Genomic DNA, 18,514 nt, shown 5'->3' with positions numbered 1-18,514 from the left:
TTCGAAGTAAAAATGGATGGTGCCGCAATAGACGCTGTATCAGAAATGAAGTTTTTAGGGGTCATAATAGACAATAAATTAAGCTGGAAAACACATCAGACACATACAAACTTAAGTATCTAAAAGCATTTCAATAATTAATAAAGTCAAATTCATTTTAAACTATAATGCATTGTATTTATTATATTGTTTTCTAGTTCTGCCATACTTAACATAGTGTGCAGAAGTCTGGGGCATTAATTACAAAAGTTCACTACAGCCCCTTTTTAACCTCCAGAAACCTGCAATTAGAACCATACAGGATAGTAGGATCAGTGTTCTCGTTTGCCCGCGCCCCTGCGTCCCAGACGCATGATTTTTGCTGGGGACGCATCGTGTCAAATCAACCTTTTTTGACACAAAATTGTCATTATTACCCAATTACTTTTCTTTTTAACAAAGATTTACCGCACTCCAAACTTTTCGTCAGCCAGATCCGCCATTGTTGTTTTGGTCTCGCGGTTCGAGTTTTTCGTCTGCACGCTGATCTCGGCAAACGAGATCTCGTTGCTTCGAGATGACGTCATTGTTGTGGTGGTTGTTGTCGAGGGAATGTGAAGGTTAAGTATACCTCCGAAAAAACAGTTAGTATTTGGTGAAAATCAACACAAAATTGGTAATTATTTCGGTGTCAATAATAAGTCGAAACGTAATGCAAAAAGTGATATCAACGGCAATAATTCCGGCATAAAAAAACGGCAAGGAAAACACGTGTGTTGAAGCGAACGATTCGACGAAAGAAAATAAACAAAAGAATACCCCTAGCAATAAAAGGACTTTTCTGCCAAAATGGACTCAATTATATTCCTGGTTACGCTATGAGGATGATGATAATGGATTGGACCTTGAAGGCAGCAAACCACTAAGAATATATGAACTGGAAAATGTGAAGTCATAACTACTTTGTATTACCAATTCACTGTGATGATTAAAACTGCATTAATACATAGACTCATATTTCAGCAATATTATTTTGTATTATGTACAATATTTTTGTGAACTGAAAAATCTGAAGTGATAACTGCTTTGTATTACCAATTAACTGTGATGATTAAAACTGAATGAGAATATAGATTAATATAATTATTTCAGCAATATTATTTTGTATAATGTACAATATTGTTGTGAACTGAAACAATCTTGATGTGATAACTGATTTGTATTACCAATAAACTGTGATGATTAAAACTGAATGAATATATAGATTTATATGATATATTTGTCGCCGATTTACAATTTCAACCTTGATAACACAAAATTTTGGGGACCCATAAATCTCTGTTGGGACCCATAGATTTTTGAGCATGCGAGTCCCCGGGACCCATCACTTTTCACAGGTAAAATGAACACTGTAGGATATCGAGACCATACAAATATTTTATTCCTGCAGGCCAAATTATTAAAATTAGATGATTTAGTAAAAAAATTCACTGCACGACTGCTACTTAAGGTCAACAAAAACATAGTGCCAGAAAACATCCATGAATTATTCATTCGGAAAGAGGGAATCTATAACTTAAGAGGCTGTAGTAAATTCATAATTCCAAAGGTGAGAACCACCAGGAAAAGTATGTGTGTGTCTGTGTGTGGAGTCAAGCTTTGGAACGGTTTGCAAGACGAGATGAAACGGTGTCCAACTATTCACTTGTTCAGGTTTAGATACAAAAGAACATTCCTGGTGGAATTGAGAGATACGGAGGGTGGGGTCTGAGTGGTGCGGGAGATTGGGAATAGTGCGTCTAGTTAACTTTGTGTTATTGTTGCTATTCTTATATCATAACTGTTATTATTAACATCATTACAATTGTTATATTATTGGTATATTTGGTGGGGAAGATGAAGGGGTAGGGAATATAAGCATTTTGCTTCTTACTACCTCTTTTCGAACATATTATGTAACCTTATTTTGTTGTTGAGTTATTGTTTTTGTTCTGTTTTTATTTTGATGTTCGAATAAAGTTTTCATTCATTCATTATTATTATTATTATTTTTATTATGTGAGCTATAAGTTGAAAAGTATAGCAAAACAATACTACGTCCGGGTTTCCCATGTCAGCTCAGTGTCAAATTAATGACACTACATCTATAACTAATGAATGGGACCTGACTTTATGGCTGAGCTGTACAGTACACGTCTTTTTCCCAAAACGATGTGCTCGATGTTCGGTTTGAGGTATCGTCATCTCGTTGAAGCTTTCTTTGTGACGAATGTAATACTGTCAATGCTACTTGATTCGTCCTGAAGGCAACACAACCAGGAAGTAGATCTTTTTTTTTTATATACTTTAATACAACTCAAGTAAATAAAATTAAAGCACTTCATTAAATCAACATAAAATGTACGATATCCAAAATACTCACACCCAAAAATAAATAAGTAAGATAAATAAACCTGACTGTTTGGAATAAAAAAAAACCTGTATACAAAAATTAAAGAACCAAGAAGTAAACGTGTCCTAGCAGCAGCCCCACGTTGACACCAACACTATACTACAGGTATGGTTTCTTTTTTCTTTTTTATAATAATTATTAGTCACAACACGTGGTAATCTTTCTCACCTGGCGTTAATCTCTTTGAACAGGGTTGGTTAGGGTTACTTTAAATGGATTACTTTCAATTACTTTTGGATTACTCCAATACCAAATATTCTAATAAAAGACAAAAGAAACTAAATGTGAATAAAATTATGACTCAAATTATGACTATGACTTTATTCCAAACAGTCAGGTCTATTTATTTTACTTATTTATTTTTGGGTGTTCATATAAATATGAATAAAACGATGACTCACAACACATGGTAAGCTTTCTCTCCTGGCTTTGATCTCTTTGATCTCCGACAAAACTAACCTAAAATGCGACAGAAACAAAATGAAAATAAATCCAAACAGCTTGCCAACATCATTTTTGCCGTTCCATATATTCCGTTACTCCCCAAGCCGCACAAAATTTAGTAAATTTATTCATATTTAGTTTCTTCTGTCTTTTATTAGCATATATGATAAAAATAATTGAAAGTAATCAAGTTAAAGTAACCCTACCCAACCCTGCGAATGTTCAAATCAATCCTTTCAATGGGCTTGGCGCAGTTGATCAAAATGTACAAAAATGGATGCCTTTTTTTCTCTCGATCTTGTATTTTGCTCCCTAAGGTCTCTTTTAGTGTTAAATGACAGTACATTTGTTTCAAAACTAAACAAAAATTCAATAACTTCCACTACGATTTATATAAAGTCACAAAGTAGCACACAAACAGAAATTTAGTGCAAATGACAAAGTCAGTATTTGAAGCTTAAAATCTTATTTTCTTCATTTTAGTTTTTTTTATGGAAATGTTTACCCGAATTTGGGGGTTTCAATGTATTATTGAATGGAGAGGAAGTGTGTTTTCTTCCTCATGCCATGAGGCTCTTTAACTCCACCCGGCAGAGTAAAGGCCCACATTAAACCACACCACCTACATTGGATATTACCGAATCTTACTGCAATATGTATTCTGTGTAGCACTATTTAGTTACTCTATATAACACGCTACAGTGGGCATTTGCACGTCACACTGGGTATTTGTATATTGTATTCTTTTGGCTTTATTATTGTACTGTTCTCAGCTCAGGGATGCTGCTGGAAATGTGAATTTCCCTTCGCGGATGAATAAAGTATCTATCTATCTATCTATCTATCTATCTATCTATCTATCTATCTATCTATCTATCTATCTATCTATCTATCTATCTATCTATCTATCTATCTATCTGTCTATCTGTCTATCTATCTATCTATCTATCCTTCTATCTATCTTCAAACTCCTGCAAAGGCATTAGTTAATCCGGGTGCTAACTATTAGTTTCTAATCATTGGTGATAAATAAGCATACAGACCCTCCCCTACTTACGAAAATTCGAGTTATGAAAAACGGTAGATACGAACATTTTTTTCGGGATGTCGAAAAATATCCGGACATTGCTGTAAGTTAGATTTTGTATTGTGCACCTTTTTCCGAGTATAGGACAGTACTGCAGTGCTTCTTTCCGCCGCAAACGGCGTGTGGCGCTGTGATAGCTCAACCAGTATCCACCCCGAAGAAATCCGCTTCCTCTTCCTAGTTCGTGTGTAAACATTTTATACAGTATCTCCAGCTCGCTAAGAACTTAGACATTTTTACTGTTTAATATTAATTATGCATCCATTCAATATGGTTGGGGTTAAGTGTAAAGAAGAGGCGATCTATGTTTTTTAAAATGAATGTGGAATAAGAAAGATTGATGCGGTTGAGAAAATGGTTGGACCGCTTTTTTTCGGCCACTTTCTACCACTGAGGAGGAATTCGCCTAACTCTTGGGGTGGGGGGGTTGTACAGTGTAGCATAGTTTTTTTAAGCCATTTTCTGTCGGCTGACATTTTATGTACCGTAAATTCCGGACTATAAGCCGCTACTTTTTCCCCAAATGTTCAACCCTGCGGCTTATTCAGTGAAGCGGCCAATTTATGTAATTTTTCTAACTGCCACCAGCGGGACTCGAGTACAAAAGGTAAGATTTAGACCGGTGGAATAAGTGCGCCGAGGTAGACGTCATCCTCTTGTTTTGGGTACAAATTGTCAGTCTGACAAAGGTTCTTTCCGATAATGAGGAAGTTGCCCTTGATGGCGGCAGTTATAAGGAGAAAGATGAGGACGGATAACCGTGAATTTCGCAATTGCGGTATGGTTTTTTTTAACAGATACACATGATGCGTTGCGAGCGTGTTATTAGTAGCGCGTTGGTACCTTTCACAGGCACGGTTTGGGATGAAAATAATATTATTATTATTAAAGCTTTGAAAACTCTCTCGGTGTACCGTCTTTCTTTGTAAATATGTGTAACCATGTATAATATGTATTTGCAACTGTATATTTTTGTAATGTATTTATTTTAGAGACTTATTGTGATATGTTTTCTACGAGTGAATCAAAAAGAAGGGGCGGAGCAAACGCGGGTTGACGGGAAGTGGGGTGAAGCTGAGTTAAATCTCTTTGTTGTTGCAGCAGACAATAGTGGATACCGGTATATATTTTTCCCACCCTTAACTTTGGAAATATACATTTTTTTCATTGGATTACTTTCAACGGGACCTGGACTTTAAAGGTCTGCATTAAATTCTAATTACAAGTATCATTTTCCGTGCATGTTGCCGATTGTGGTGTTTGGATTGTATACTATAGTTATAGTTACAATCGCAGCACCTAGTCAAATTTGGGATAAGCTTTTGACTTTGCTACATGTTTTAATGTGGGCGCATGCGGCTTATATACAGGTGCGGCTTGTGTAAGGACAAAACCAATAATGCCTGTAAAATGTGGTGCGTGCGGCTTATAATCAGGTGCGCTCTATAGTCCGGATTTTACGGTATACAGAATCGATGGGGTTTTGGGTTCTTGCTCACGTCACACTCGCCGGGGACTTAAGAACCCGAATAAACGATTTGCATTGGCTTTAATTCAAACACCTGACTTGCTCGGCTGTCGTGGGTGGTTAATTTGAAGAGTGGGGCCTGGCATGGTGACATCCAGTGGACATGTTTAGAACTGCAGTTCATTGTTTGGCATAATGCTTAATTTTTTTGTCGTGCTGCTCTTAGGGTTGCTTATAAGTTTATTCCGTTTTTACTATTGGACACATGCAACGGAGATTGCATAGGATGCCACTTTGTTATTTTGACTATTATACCTCACTGTTGTTCATTATTTTGATTATCCTACGACCTGGTTTCCTCATATGTCGACGCCATTTTTCTCAGAGACTATCTCATGTTAAAATATAATTCTTTGTTTTTACACTCATTATGTCACAATTATACTAAATATCAAAGAGAAAATATGAATGCATTCCTTGCAAGTGTTCGGGTCTTAGGAAGTGCACTGATTGCATCATTGTTACTATCAGCCAATCATGTTGCTGTTCTTTGATATCCACACCCTTTAGGACAGGTCTGCTAATGTAATCTCCTCCCATGGGCGTGCCAGGGAAGCCCTCACGTGTGGTCCACCCCCTCGCCTCGATATCTGGAAAAACTCAAAACGCAGAGCGTTTATCAAAACAATGCCTGCCGTCCTTCGTCAGGGTCCTGGTATCAAAGTTGCCCAGCCAAAACATTCCGCATTTTGAACAGCGTGACCTGAAGCCCACTCAGTGAAAATCTTCATTGCACTCAATAAATGTAACTTGTATTCAATCGTATAAAATATTTTATAGTCAAATGTATAAAATCCTTTAGTAGGCCATACGTTTTACACCCCTGTTTTTTGGTCATGGCAGTTAACATACCTGTTTAGTTTAGTATTTTGGGGGGGAAATCATACCTTTAGGTTATTACACATTTTGTCTTGTGCCTGAGCAAAAATAAAGTTAAAGTAACGATTTTTGTCCTAGAGTCTTTTTGAGACTGTCCAGCCAAAGTTTGAAATCAATGAAATTAATTGTTTATGAGAGAGGGGGAGGTAATAGAATAATCCAAGCAATTGTCCAAAAAAAGGGCCAACATTGGCCATTTTAAAAAATTCAGTCCTCACTTCCTATACATTTTTTTAATCTTAACAGTTCTGAGGTCATGGGATCAAACCTTCCTGTGTGGAGTTTGCATGTTCTCCCTGTGCTTGCTCCTCCGGGCACTCAATTTCCTCCCACATTCCAAAAACATGCAAGTCAGGTTAATTGGCCAGTCCAAAATGACCCTGGGTGTGAATGAGTGAGTTGTCTGTCTCTGTGTTCCCTGGGACTGGCTGGGAACCTGTTGAGGGTGTCCCCTGCCCACTGCCCAAAGATGGCTGAAATGAGCTCCAGCACCCCCGCAACCCTACTGAGGATAAGCGGTGCAGACAATGAATGGATGGATGGATGTTAACCAATTTGGGTAGATACTACGGGGGTGTTATGGAGTCATTTTTTTAGCATGTCTACTTTAGAATAAGGATACTTTTGCCATCCCGAGGCGTTTGTAAAATTCTGTGCGTTTTATAATGTGCATTCATATTGCGCAAATTAAATAAATATAACGCTAGCTGCTCACAGATATAAAGGACCCTAGCAATCTATGCAACTCGGGGTGCTATTTGTCAGGGTACTAAGATTATTACAACCTGAATTCTTTTCTAAACCAAAAAGGTTTGACGGCAGTCTTGAGAGAGTATCGACCAACATTGAGTTTTTTCTTTTTCTTTTTAAAAGCAGGGCTCTTAAGAACCCATTAGATGTTGTTTACGTACTCGATGATCACTCTGCGTGTATATGTTTGTGAGTGTAAGTGCCGTAAAAGAGCGTGCTTTTTAGAGAGCTGCTGAGAACCTCTCATCTTTGCTTTTGCCGACTCATCATCTGCATCTGCAAGCTTCTTTTTCACCTGACTCATCATTTAGAAGTGTGACTTTTATCTAAAATTACATTTTTTGGGAGGGGATTAAGATAGATAGATAGATACTTTATTCATCCCCCTAGGGAAATTCACACTTCCAGCAGTATCCTTTTGTTATTTATTAACAGATTAACAGGATGGCCTCGGGGTGCTGTGTTGTAGTTTAGCAACAGCGGAGTGGATGATGTCACACGCTAGTCCAAAAGTTCGACGTCCCTGCAGCAGATGGAAATCTTTGTGCCCAGGGTTACACCACCTCGTGTTCACGTAGATAGGGAGTCCACCTCCTCTCCGCTTCCCGCAGGGTTTTGTGTCTCTGTCTGCCCTAACAGCGCTGAAGCCGGGTAGCTCTGGGTAGCTCCACGTTAGCCTCCGGGATGCTAGACGTGAGCCACGTTTCCGTAAAACACATCAAACTGCATTCCCTGTACGCTTTGATGTTTTTCACCAGCACAGCCAGTTCGTCGGTCTTATTTGGTAGAGAGTTCACATTTACCATAATTACGGACGGTACCGAAGACTTATAACGCCGCTAGCCGCTTAGCCTTCACCTTAGCTCCGGCTCTGCATCCACGATAGGCCCCCCTCATCACGCCGGCACGAGAATTCTTCAGGGCAAGGAGTTGATTCCTGGAATAAACGCATTTTTGTGCGTTAAAACCCATAAAGATAGGATAGAAAGTAATACAAAGTGTAGTTGACAAATGGGATGAGAAATACCGCAGATAGAAGCAGACAATTAAAACAATAAATCACAAAAAGAGCGAAATAACACGGAGCTGCTGGAAAGGCTGCCCCTTGCGGCGGCGCCTATGATGCTTGTTTACTATACAATGTTGTTGACAACTACTATGAAGTCTGATTCTGAAAAAAATAATAAGAATCACTTAAACAGTCCTGAGTCAGCTTTGTGGGCTTTTTTCACATCTAAGGTAACTTATCTGACTGTATTTGAAAGACGATGGTCATATCCTTTGATGGTCTTGCTTTGATTTTGATCTTGCCTGCGAGAAAAATAGTTACCGTAAATTCCAGACTATAAGCCGCTACTTAGTTTATGTTCGAATTGTCCGTATGACAGAGGACAGAGGTTCGTTTCGATTATGAGGAAGACGCCCTTGATGGCGACAGTTATGAGGAGAAAGACGAGGACGGTTTACCGCGAATTTCGCAATTGCAGTACGGCTTTTTTTAACAGCTACGCTTTGTGCGTTGCGAGTGTGTTAGAAGTAGCGTGGTGGTACCTTTCACAGGCACGGTTTGGGATGAAAGTTATATTATTATTATTAAAGCTTTGAAAACTCTCTCGGTGTACCGTCTTTCTTTGTAAATATGTGTAACCATGTATAATATGTATTTGCAACTGTATATTTTTTTAATGTATTTATTTCAGAGACTTTTTGTGATATGTTTTCTATGAGCAAATCAAAAAGAAGGGGCGGAGCAAACGCGGGCTGACGGGAAGTGGGGTAAAGCTGAGTTAAAATCTCTTTGTTGTTGCAGCGGACAATAGTGGATATATATTTTTACCACCCTTAACTTTGGAAATATACATTTTTTTCGTTGGATTACTTTCAACGGGACCTGGACTTTAAAGGTTTGCATTAAATTCTAACTACCGGTATCATTTTCCGTTCATGTTGCCGATTTAGTGGATGGATTGTGTACTATATTTGCAGCTACAATCGCGGCACCTAAAGTCAGGTTTGGGATAAACTTGTGACTGTGTTACATGTTTAAATGTTGGCACGTGCGGCTTATATACAGGTGCGGCTTGTGTGAGGACAAAAACAATAATGTCCGCAAAATGTGGTGCGTGCGGCTTATATTCAGTTGCGCTTAATAGTCCGGATTTTACCGTATAGAGGTAATTGTTTAAAAGCTTTTGCCTTTGCCTACTCCATTTGGGATTATGTATTGTATTATTGTACTGTAGAGATAATGGGGTCAGGTATTTTGTTTTGTTAATTATCTGTTGACGTGGTTTTTGTGCTGTGCCGGACTAAAAATACACAAACAAACCTGGCGCTGAATTGATTTTGCCGCCCAAGCGCCATTGTGAGCATCTCATGTGTTTCGTCCTCAGCTCCAGGGCCTGAGCCACAATGTGATCTTCACCCTGGACTCCCTGCTGAAGGGAGATTTGAAAGGCGTCAAAGGGGTAAGGTGTCTATCGCTGGCATCACTTTTCTCTTGGGTGTGACTCTGCAGCTGCTCAGCAGAAGAAAAGTTTTGCTGTGTCAGCATGTCCCGACGCTCACCCTTTCTTTCAACCTCTATGCATGTTCACACCAGCTAGCTCGGACCCTTGTTGGAGGGCCGAAAGTCTGCAAAAACACATACCGTATTTTCCGCACTATAAGGCGCACCGTGTTATAAGGCGCAGCTTCATTGAATGATATATTTTAAAACTTTTTCCATACATAAGGCGCACCGCATTATAAGGCGCTATAAGTGCATGCTGGTTTAAGATCAGGTAATTGTGCAATTTTGAAATTGTAATCCTGTGCAGTCCTTCGAGACATTTTTGTGATTAAGGGCTGTATAAATAAATTTGACTTGACTTGGCTACAGTAGAGGATGTAGTTACGTTATGCAAACATTAGATGGTGCCGCGCTAAAGGGAATGTCAACAAAACAGTCAGATAGGTCAGTCAAACTTTATTAATAGATAACAAACAAGCTTTCCACAACTCCATTCACTCCCGAAATGAATAAACAGCTGTTTTATTATTTTCTCTGAGGTAAAGCATTTTCGTGACCCAACTTTAACATCTTTGAACAACAGCAAGGCATTACATTTTACTTTTCCTCCATTTAGTCAACACGCAAAAAAACGTCTGATACTGTTATGGTAAATTAAACGTTAGTGCAATTGCAATATAGTGACATTCGTAATGTGCAAAAACAATAACAAGTGCAAAACAATAACAATAAAGCAATAATATAATAACTGTAAAATGTAAAACGTAAACAGCTCATCCTCATGCTTCCTCCACTTCCGCAACATCGATTCATTAATGTTAAACTCTCTTGCTGCTGCTCTATTTCCGTGTTCTACTGCGTGACTGATCGCCTTAAAATAAAAATAAAATAAAAGAGAATCGTTGTTTGATATTTCCCACTATGCACAGCGCACTTCAAATGGAGTCGGTGGCTGCTTCTCTTAGTTGCGAGACCTTGCAATTCAATATTGATCCATATATAAGGCGCACCGGATTATAAGGCGCACATTCAGCTTTTTTTAAAAAAAATCAGATTTTATGTGCGCCTTATAGTGCGGAAAATACGGTACCCTGTTCTCAAAGTCATCTGGTTGCAGTGTGCTTGTTTGTACTGTGGTGATAATTGTTCTGTCCTCTGCTTTTGTCTTGCAGGACATAAAGAAGCCCTTCGACAAGGCTTGGAAAGACTACGAGGCCAAATTGTAAGTCTTTTACTTTTTGAGCTCATTTTAACTCGGGGGCCACACGATAGAACAAACATTCTGCCGGGGGCCGGACTAGTAGATTAAAGAGAAAGAAAAAGAGAGATAAAGAAGTAAGAGAAAGAGGTAGGGAAAAGGAGAGAGGGCGGGACAAAGAAAGAGAGAGAGGGAGAGAGCGTGAGAAACAATAAAAAGAGAAGTCGTGAGAGAGGGGGAAAGAAAGGGAGCGGAAGAAAGAAATCCAAAGAGAAATAGAAAGACAGAAGGAGAGAAAAGAGAAAAGAAAGCAAGAAGGGTAGGAAGAAGGAGAAAAGAGAAAAGGAAAAAAGGAAGTTAGAGCAAAAGAAGTTAAAAAGACACAGAGAGAGAAAGAGACAAAGAGGAACAAAGGAAGAGAAAAAGAGAGACACAGAGTGAAAGAGACAGAGACAGAGAGTGGAAGAAACGGGGTGGAAAAGAGGGAGAGAGACAGAGAGAGAGAGAGAGAGAGAGAGAGAGAGAGATAAATACAAGTACAGTGTCTTTGTTCGAGGCACCTTTCTTTGGCAACATCAAGTTGACATATTTCAACCTGCAGCTTGTTTTTCTCTTGCGCTTCTCTGAGTGTTGTCTCGCGGGCCGGATTCAATCCCTTTGCGGGCTACCTGTTTGACACCAGTGTTTTATAGCTTGCGTGATGCTACTGAAGGCACATGCCTAAGTGCAAGTACAGTGTTTCCTTAGCTGCTATCACTGCCTCTCTGTTTCTTAGCTTTATCCCCTTTTCGTCAGTTTCGAGGTAATGGAAAAGTAACTACCGTATTTATGGGAGTATAGCTCGCACACGTGTATAATGATTTTCGATTAAATATCGTCTAAAATTTTGTTTGATGTCATTTTGGCTCAAACTGAGCAGGTGTAAATGACAAACATTGAGGCAAGGCTTCTGAGTATTAGAGAAGTGTGAAACTCTCCTTGTGCAATGGTATGCCCCAGCGGCAGTGTTGTGGTGTGTGACACCCTGTCTTACCTGTAGATTCATTACAGTTAACTTGAGCATACTCTGCGGTTCTTTATTATTATCATTACCTTTTCATATATAAATATCGTAAATTCCGGATTTTAGAGCGCACCTGATTAAAAGCCGCACCCACCACATAACTTTTATCCCAAACGGTGCCTGTGACAGGGGAGTTAATGGTAGCAACACGCTAGCAACACGCTCGCAACTCAGTAAACGGGTCTGTTAAAATAACATACCGTACTTGTAAAAATCACGGTAAACCGTCCTCATCTCCCTCCTTAGAACTGAAGACATCAAAATCGTCTTCCTCAGAGTCGGAAAGAAACAGTGTCATATAGACGTCGTCCCACGCTCCCGCAGCCTCACTTGCGCCGTCACTGTCGCTGGTGTGCCCTTCTCTTCGTCACGCAGCAGACCGGCTTTTCTGAACCCGTTGGTGATGGTGGATTTTTTTATGTGCCTTTCATTTTGCATTTTGCATGATGAGGGTATGTTAACGCTAATTTAATTTGTGCACAAGCCAAGAAGTTGCAGTCTTCTTCGGCGCATATATTCCACCGGTCTAAATCTTACCTTTTGTACTTCAGCGCCACTGGCGGCCGTTAGAAAAATTACATAAATTGGCCGCATCACTGAATAAGCCGCAGGGTTGAACGTTTGGGATAAAAGTAGCAGCTTATAGTCCGGAATTTACGGTAATGAGGAGAAGATTCCCAAGACATTCAGCCTTTGCATGATAGTCAACAGCAATTTGCATCTTCATGTGCCGGCTTATGGGCAGTCACAATGGTTGTTTCATTGATATTTTTCTAATGTGAGATTTCTGAAAGAGTGACGTTCCTTTGTGATAATAGATTTTTCTTTTTCTGATTTATAAAAACAAAGTATTGTAAAACAAAAATATTCAGTTTGCAGTATTCAGACAGTTGCAGCTATTTTCTTTAGATGGTCAAGAACGCTGATTGGACAGTCAAGTCATTTATTTTTATTAAGAATGCCTTAGAACTTTTAGAGATGCATGATTGGAGCAAAAGGAAGGAATTGCCCCAAAAAATGTCCAAAATGTCCCAAAACTTGATTCAACTGATTTACTGACTGTCTCATTTAAAAGGTTATTTAAAAAAATGCAGAATAAACATAAAACTGATAACAGCCCCAAAACAATGGATCACAAATTAAACTGGGAATCCTGTGCAACACTTATGGAGATTCCAGCTTTCATACACCTTTTCATAAACTGCTCCATTTCTACCCAAAATGTTTTTGAGTAATAGATATCTTTTTTTGCTGTGCAGTACTAAAATCGAGAAGGAGAAGCGTGAGCACGCCAAGCAGCACGGGATGATCCGCACTGAGATCACCGGTGCCGAGATTGCCGAAGAAATGGAGAAGGAGCGTCGCCTCTTCCAGCTCCAGATGTGTGAGGTGGGTTGTGTTAGAAAAACCATAAAAAGGTCGAGGCTTTTTCCCTGTAGCATATTTCATTGTTTTATGTTAGAGAGGTTTAACAGGGAAGTTTAATTAACAGTGCAGTAAAAGTTATGATAATGTCCATGGCTCAACGTGCAATTTGTTTTAAAAACAAATACCATTTGTCAGAACCCGAACAGACAAAAGACCCAAACGCGTAACGTTTTCACACCAAGCTTTATTTACGGAAGCGGAGCACAACGCCAGTGATTCGGCTATCGCTGGGCAGAAGAAGCAGGGCAGAGAATTCAGGCGCAGGAAAACAGGAAGCCAGGAGCAGACGAGCAGGATACTAGACAGGACAGACGGGATTGATACAGGATACAGGATAACAGGGCTTGGATCAGGGATCGATACAGAATACAGGATACGGGACAGACGGGATCGATACCAGGTACAGGATACAGGATACAGGACGGGTCGAGAACAGAACGGGAGCCAGAGTCAAAATGCTTCCCTTGCAAGTGCGGAGGTTCGTTGACGGACCGACAAGGAGTGACTGGAAGTATTGAGTTCAAATAGGAGAGGAACCAATCGGGAAACGAGCAGCGGCTGGAGCTTAATGAGCGGGCACAGGTGAGGGCAATGGGCAATCATGACACCATTTTCATAGTTGTAAAAAAGAAAAAACAAACAGTTTGGCAATTTATTTTTGAGGTTTAGATTTGGGAAATCCAGTCCCAGAAAGCAAAAATGTAGGAACCGTTTGGCTTTACCATTTATTCTGCAGATGGAGATCAGTGTTTTCCAAAGAAGTCAGACCCCGGTGGGTGGACAGTCTAGAGGGGGCCGGATGTATGCTCCCCTGAGAGAAAATTGTGTACATTTTAAGTTGGAACGCATCAATCTGGTGCATTTTTCAAGCAAAATAAATAAGTTAAATCGCTCGGTCATTCATTCTAACACATGGGTGTAGATATTGTATTTAATGACAGATCTGGTCATGTGCACCCTTTTGCAAAGTATGATAATCAAACAAGTAAAGTCATAGTTATTTGTGACTGCCTTAATCACAAGGAGTCGCAAAGGGCTGCACAGACCACAGAATATTGCAAACTACAGACCATTATTACACCATCCCCTGATCTAAAACCTACATGAGGGCAAGGAAAAACTCAAAAACCTGAGGAAAATGAAAAAATCTTGAGAAGGGACCCCACAAGGGAATTCCCCCTTCCAGGTTGACCAGGCTGCAATGGATGATGCAATAAATGAATAATACACATATATTGTCAACATGAAATATAGGTCATTCATAAGCTATATAATAGAAGTGTGATTCAAGCCTAGATTTAAACAGTTCCACTCTTCCGAAGTCCCACAAGTGAAAGTTGTGCTGGGTCTATCTCGCTGTGCAACATGATTTAAAGCAGAATATTTAGATGCTGTCTTCAAGTGAAACTAACAATTTGTCCATTTGTGGCACACTTGATTATTCGCCTTTTGTTAACTTATCAGCTAGCTAACTAAAATAGCAAGTGCTAGCCCATTCATATTTATGTTAGTCTAACACAGGGGTCGAGAACCTGTTTTAACCCAAAGAGTCATGATAATGAAATATTTTGAATTTTTTTGAAGAGAGCCATATCTTATATTTTAAGACCAATTTGAGAAAAACCACCAAACCTGTTTTCCAGACAAAAAAAAAACATTTGTCTTCCTCCCACAATTAATTAAGATCCTTGAGGCTCATTTTTACTTTAATTTTGTTGTTTGATAATAAATAATTGTTTTAAAACAAGATCCTAGCAGTTTTCTTTCCCCAAAAATCTGCAATTGAGGATACTGACGTATTTACCTTGAGTGCAGACGTCCTTGGGCAGAGTGCCGCTGTGTGCACCCAGTCACATTGCTCTGTGTGCTTGGCTGGCGTTTCTGGATGTTTACAGTCTTTCTGTGGGTTTTCATCATAAAGTGTCTCAACAGTAAATTTAAATTGTTTATGAGTTAATTTAGTCCATTTTAACAGAACTTAACAGTCATAACACGTGGAATAAAACTGTTACCCATATCTTTTGGCTAACTTACTTAAATGCAGCAATTCACTAGTTACTAATTGTTAATTACCACCCTTATTCATATTCAACACTTAAATTTCTACTCTAGGCGATTTAGAAAATGTTCAAATTTACAAATTTCTAAATATTAATCAAATTAATTTAATATTATTATTATATTATCATATGAGCCATTTACTTGGTTTATTTGGACCAACGTCAGTTATGATTGATGGATACTGATAATTTCCTGCACCAGATGATGTCTGATGAGTTTTCTAGTTTTCCAATCACACTTGAACCTTGTTGGTTCTTTTGTGGCCCACCTAACAAATATGTGAGAAATTGACAGTGTAACACAAATGGAGCTCACTGATCAAACTGTGCGATCCCAAAAAAGATGTACAAAAAGAAGCTTTTGTCTCTAACTGGTGGGCGGCAGGTCCCACGCCTTACTTGAAATTATTCGCCTGCAATTACATAACACACAAGTAGCTGCATCGGCACAGGCATTGGACCTGTCAAATATTCAATGCTCCTGGCCCACTTGTTCCTTGCCTGCTTTCGAATAAATTTTTTGGTCGATGTACGTCTTCCCAGCACTTTGATTGGCAAACTGGTTTGGGGCATGGCAGTGCATAAACAACACAGACAATAGATTTTTAAGAATTAAGTGATTTGAGTAAAAAACTCATACATTTTTACAATGTAATCTCAAAATATTCTATTTAACTACAGACCTACCTACCCACCTACCAACCTACCTACCTACCTACTTTGGGGCATGGCAGTGCATATACATCACAGACAATATGTTTTTAAAAAATAACTGATTGGAGTAAGAAACTCCTACATTTTTTACAATGTAACAGACATGGGACCAAGTCACACATGTGCAAGTCTCAAGTAAGTCTCAAGTCTTCACCTTCAAGTCCCAAGTAAGTCCCAAGTATTTTTTTCTTGGGCAAGTCAAGTCACAAGTCAAGTCCCGAGTCTTAGATTGCCAAGTCCAAGTCAAGTCACAAGTCATAAAAACAGCGACTCGAGTCGACTCGAGTCCAAGTCACTAAGTCTCAAGTCCCCATGTCTGCAATGTAATCTCAAAATATTTAATTTAAACTACCTACCTACCTACCTACCTACCTACCTACCTACCTACCTACCTACCTACCTACTTTGGGGCATGGCAGTGCATAAACATCACAGACAATATGTTTTTAAAAATTAACTGATTTGAGTAAGAAACTCCTACATTTTTTACAATGTAATCTCAAAATATTTTATTTAAACTAGCTACCTACCTACCTACCTACCTACCTACCTACTTTGGGGCATGGCAGTGCATATACATCACAGACAATATGTTTTTAAAAAATAACTGATTGGAGTAAGAAACTCCTACATTTTTTACAATGTAATCTCAAAATATTTAATTTAAACTACCTACCTACCCACCTACCCACCTACCCACCTACCCACCTACCTACCTACCTACCTACCTACCTACCTACCTACCTACCTACCTACCTACCTACCTACCTACCTACCTACCTACCTTGGGCCATGGCAGTGCATAAGATCTGATCTGATCTGCCACTATGTCCCGGGCCGAAGCCTACGATCTGAGAGTGCTGGTCTTCTGATGATCCCGAGAGCAAAGAAGTCTTCTGCTGGTTCGAGAGCGTTCTCCATCCGGGCACCGGTGCTGTGGAATGCTCTTCCCCCTGAGATTCGATCTGCAACCTCAGTGGAAATGTTTAAATCTAAACTTAAAACTCACTTCTACTCCATTGCATACGAATAACCTACTCCTCTTGTCGGTTGAAAATAGTTTGTGTAATATAGTGTAACAATCTGTGAAGCCCTTTGAGACTCTTCGTGATTTAGGGCTATACAAATAAAAATGACTTGACTTGACTTGACTTGCATAAGCATCACAGACTATATGTTTTTAAAAGTTAACTGATTTGAGTAAGAAACTCTTACATTTTTTACAATGTAATCTCAAAATATATCATTTAAACTACCTACCTACCTACCTACCTACATGTTTTTAAAAGTTAACTGATTTGAGTAAGAAACTCCTACATTTTTTACAATGTAATCTCAAAATATATCATTTAAACTACCTACCTACATGTTTTTAAAAGTTAACTGATTTGAGTAAGAAACTCAAAATATTTTATTTAAACTAGCTACCTACCTACCTACCTACCTACCTTGGGCCATGGCAGTGCATAAGCATCACAGACAATATGTTTTTAAAAGTTAACTGATTTGAGTAAGAAACTCCTACATTTTTCACAATGTAATCTCAAAATATTTCATTTAAACTACCTACCTACCTACCTACCTACCTACCTACCTACTTACCCACCCACCTACCTACCTACCTACCTACCTACCTACCTACCTACCTACCTAATAGTCAAATTAGTACGTGGTTTGTGCATAAAATCTACTTGATATTTCAGCGGTATATTGCAATTATGTTCCAAGATAACGCATTTTGAAGACAGCATGTCTTGTCTGAGCTGTGATGTCATTGGAGGAACACCAGCACCCTAGCAAGCCAGTCACCATATCGGTTTACGTATTCATTGTAGAAAAGGGTTATGAGTCTTTCAAGTGAAGTTTTGGTAGTTTTTATGGAGAATGGATTCAGTATTGGTACCACTCACGTTGTTAGTCTTTTTCGCTGGCCGAAAGACGAAAATGTGGCGAGAAATTGGACAAAATTCGTGAAGAATACGCGAGCGTGGAAAGGGTCCTCAACGTGGTCTTTGCTGCTTTGGAGAAATCTGCAGTGTTGCAAGAGAGATGGAATACAAGAAGCCTTCAGCTTTGCTGACAATAAAGGCATTCTGGGATTTGCACATAATGAATAGTCTGCCGGAGGACATCAGGTCTGCGGGGACCCTTGATATTTTTAAGAGAAAGCTCAGGACTCAGTTATTTAACATGGCTTTTAACTGATCATTTTCTGTTTAGAGTTGATTTGTTTAACTTTTAATCTTTTACTGTATCTTTTACTTCACTTTTACGTCACATTTTTATGTTTAGTTCTGCAGTTGTTTTTAATTTATATTTTTATATTTCCCACACTGGTTGGGTGTGGTTCTATGGCTTAAATCCCTAACAGTGTGGAAAACCCTCCCTTAAGGTCCCTTTTCTCACATGGTTGTTCTGTG

At 39.1% G+C, this 18,514-nt stretch overlaps 1 protein-coding gene across 4 annotated transcripts in view; it reads left to right on the top strand.

The window, feature by feature from the left end:
* The window catches only part of asap1b (ArfGAP with SH3 domain, ankyrin repeat and PH domain 1b), a 117,354-nt gene that overhangs the window by 37,170 nt on the left and 61,670 nt on the right, over positions 1 to 18,514 (top strand). For all 4 annotated transcript variants that reach the window (XM_088322726.1, XM_088322724.1, XM_088322725.1 and 1 more), the window contains exons 4-6: positions 9,513 to 9,587; positions 10,804 to 10,853; positions 13,152 to 13,281. In XM_088322726.1, coding sequence (XP_088178852.1) covers positions 9,513 to 9,587; positions 10,804 to 10,853; positions 13,152 to 13,281 — 255 coding nt within the window. The remainder of the gene's footprint in view (positions 1 to 9,512; positions 9,588 to 10,803; positions 10,854 to 13,151; positions 13,282 to 18,514) is intronic.

This window comes from Urocampus carinirostris, chromosome 18, assembly GCF_059441175.1.
Source record: "Urocampus carinirostris isolate Australia breed hairy pipefish chromosome 18, RoL_Ucar_1.0, whole genome shotgun sequence".
Classification (NCBI taxonomy): Eukaryota; Metazoa; Chordata; class Actinopteri; order Syngnathiformes; family Syngnathidae; genus Urocampus; species Urocampus carinirostris.
Note: the sequence above shows the minus strand (reverse complement) of the source record. Positions and strands in the feature narration are given on the sequence as shown.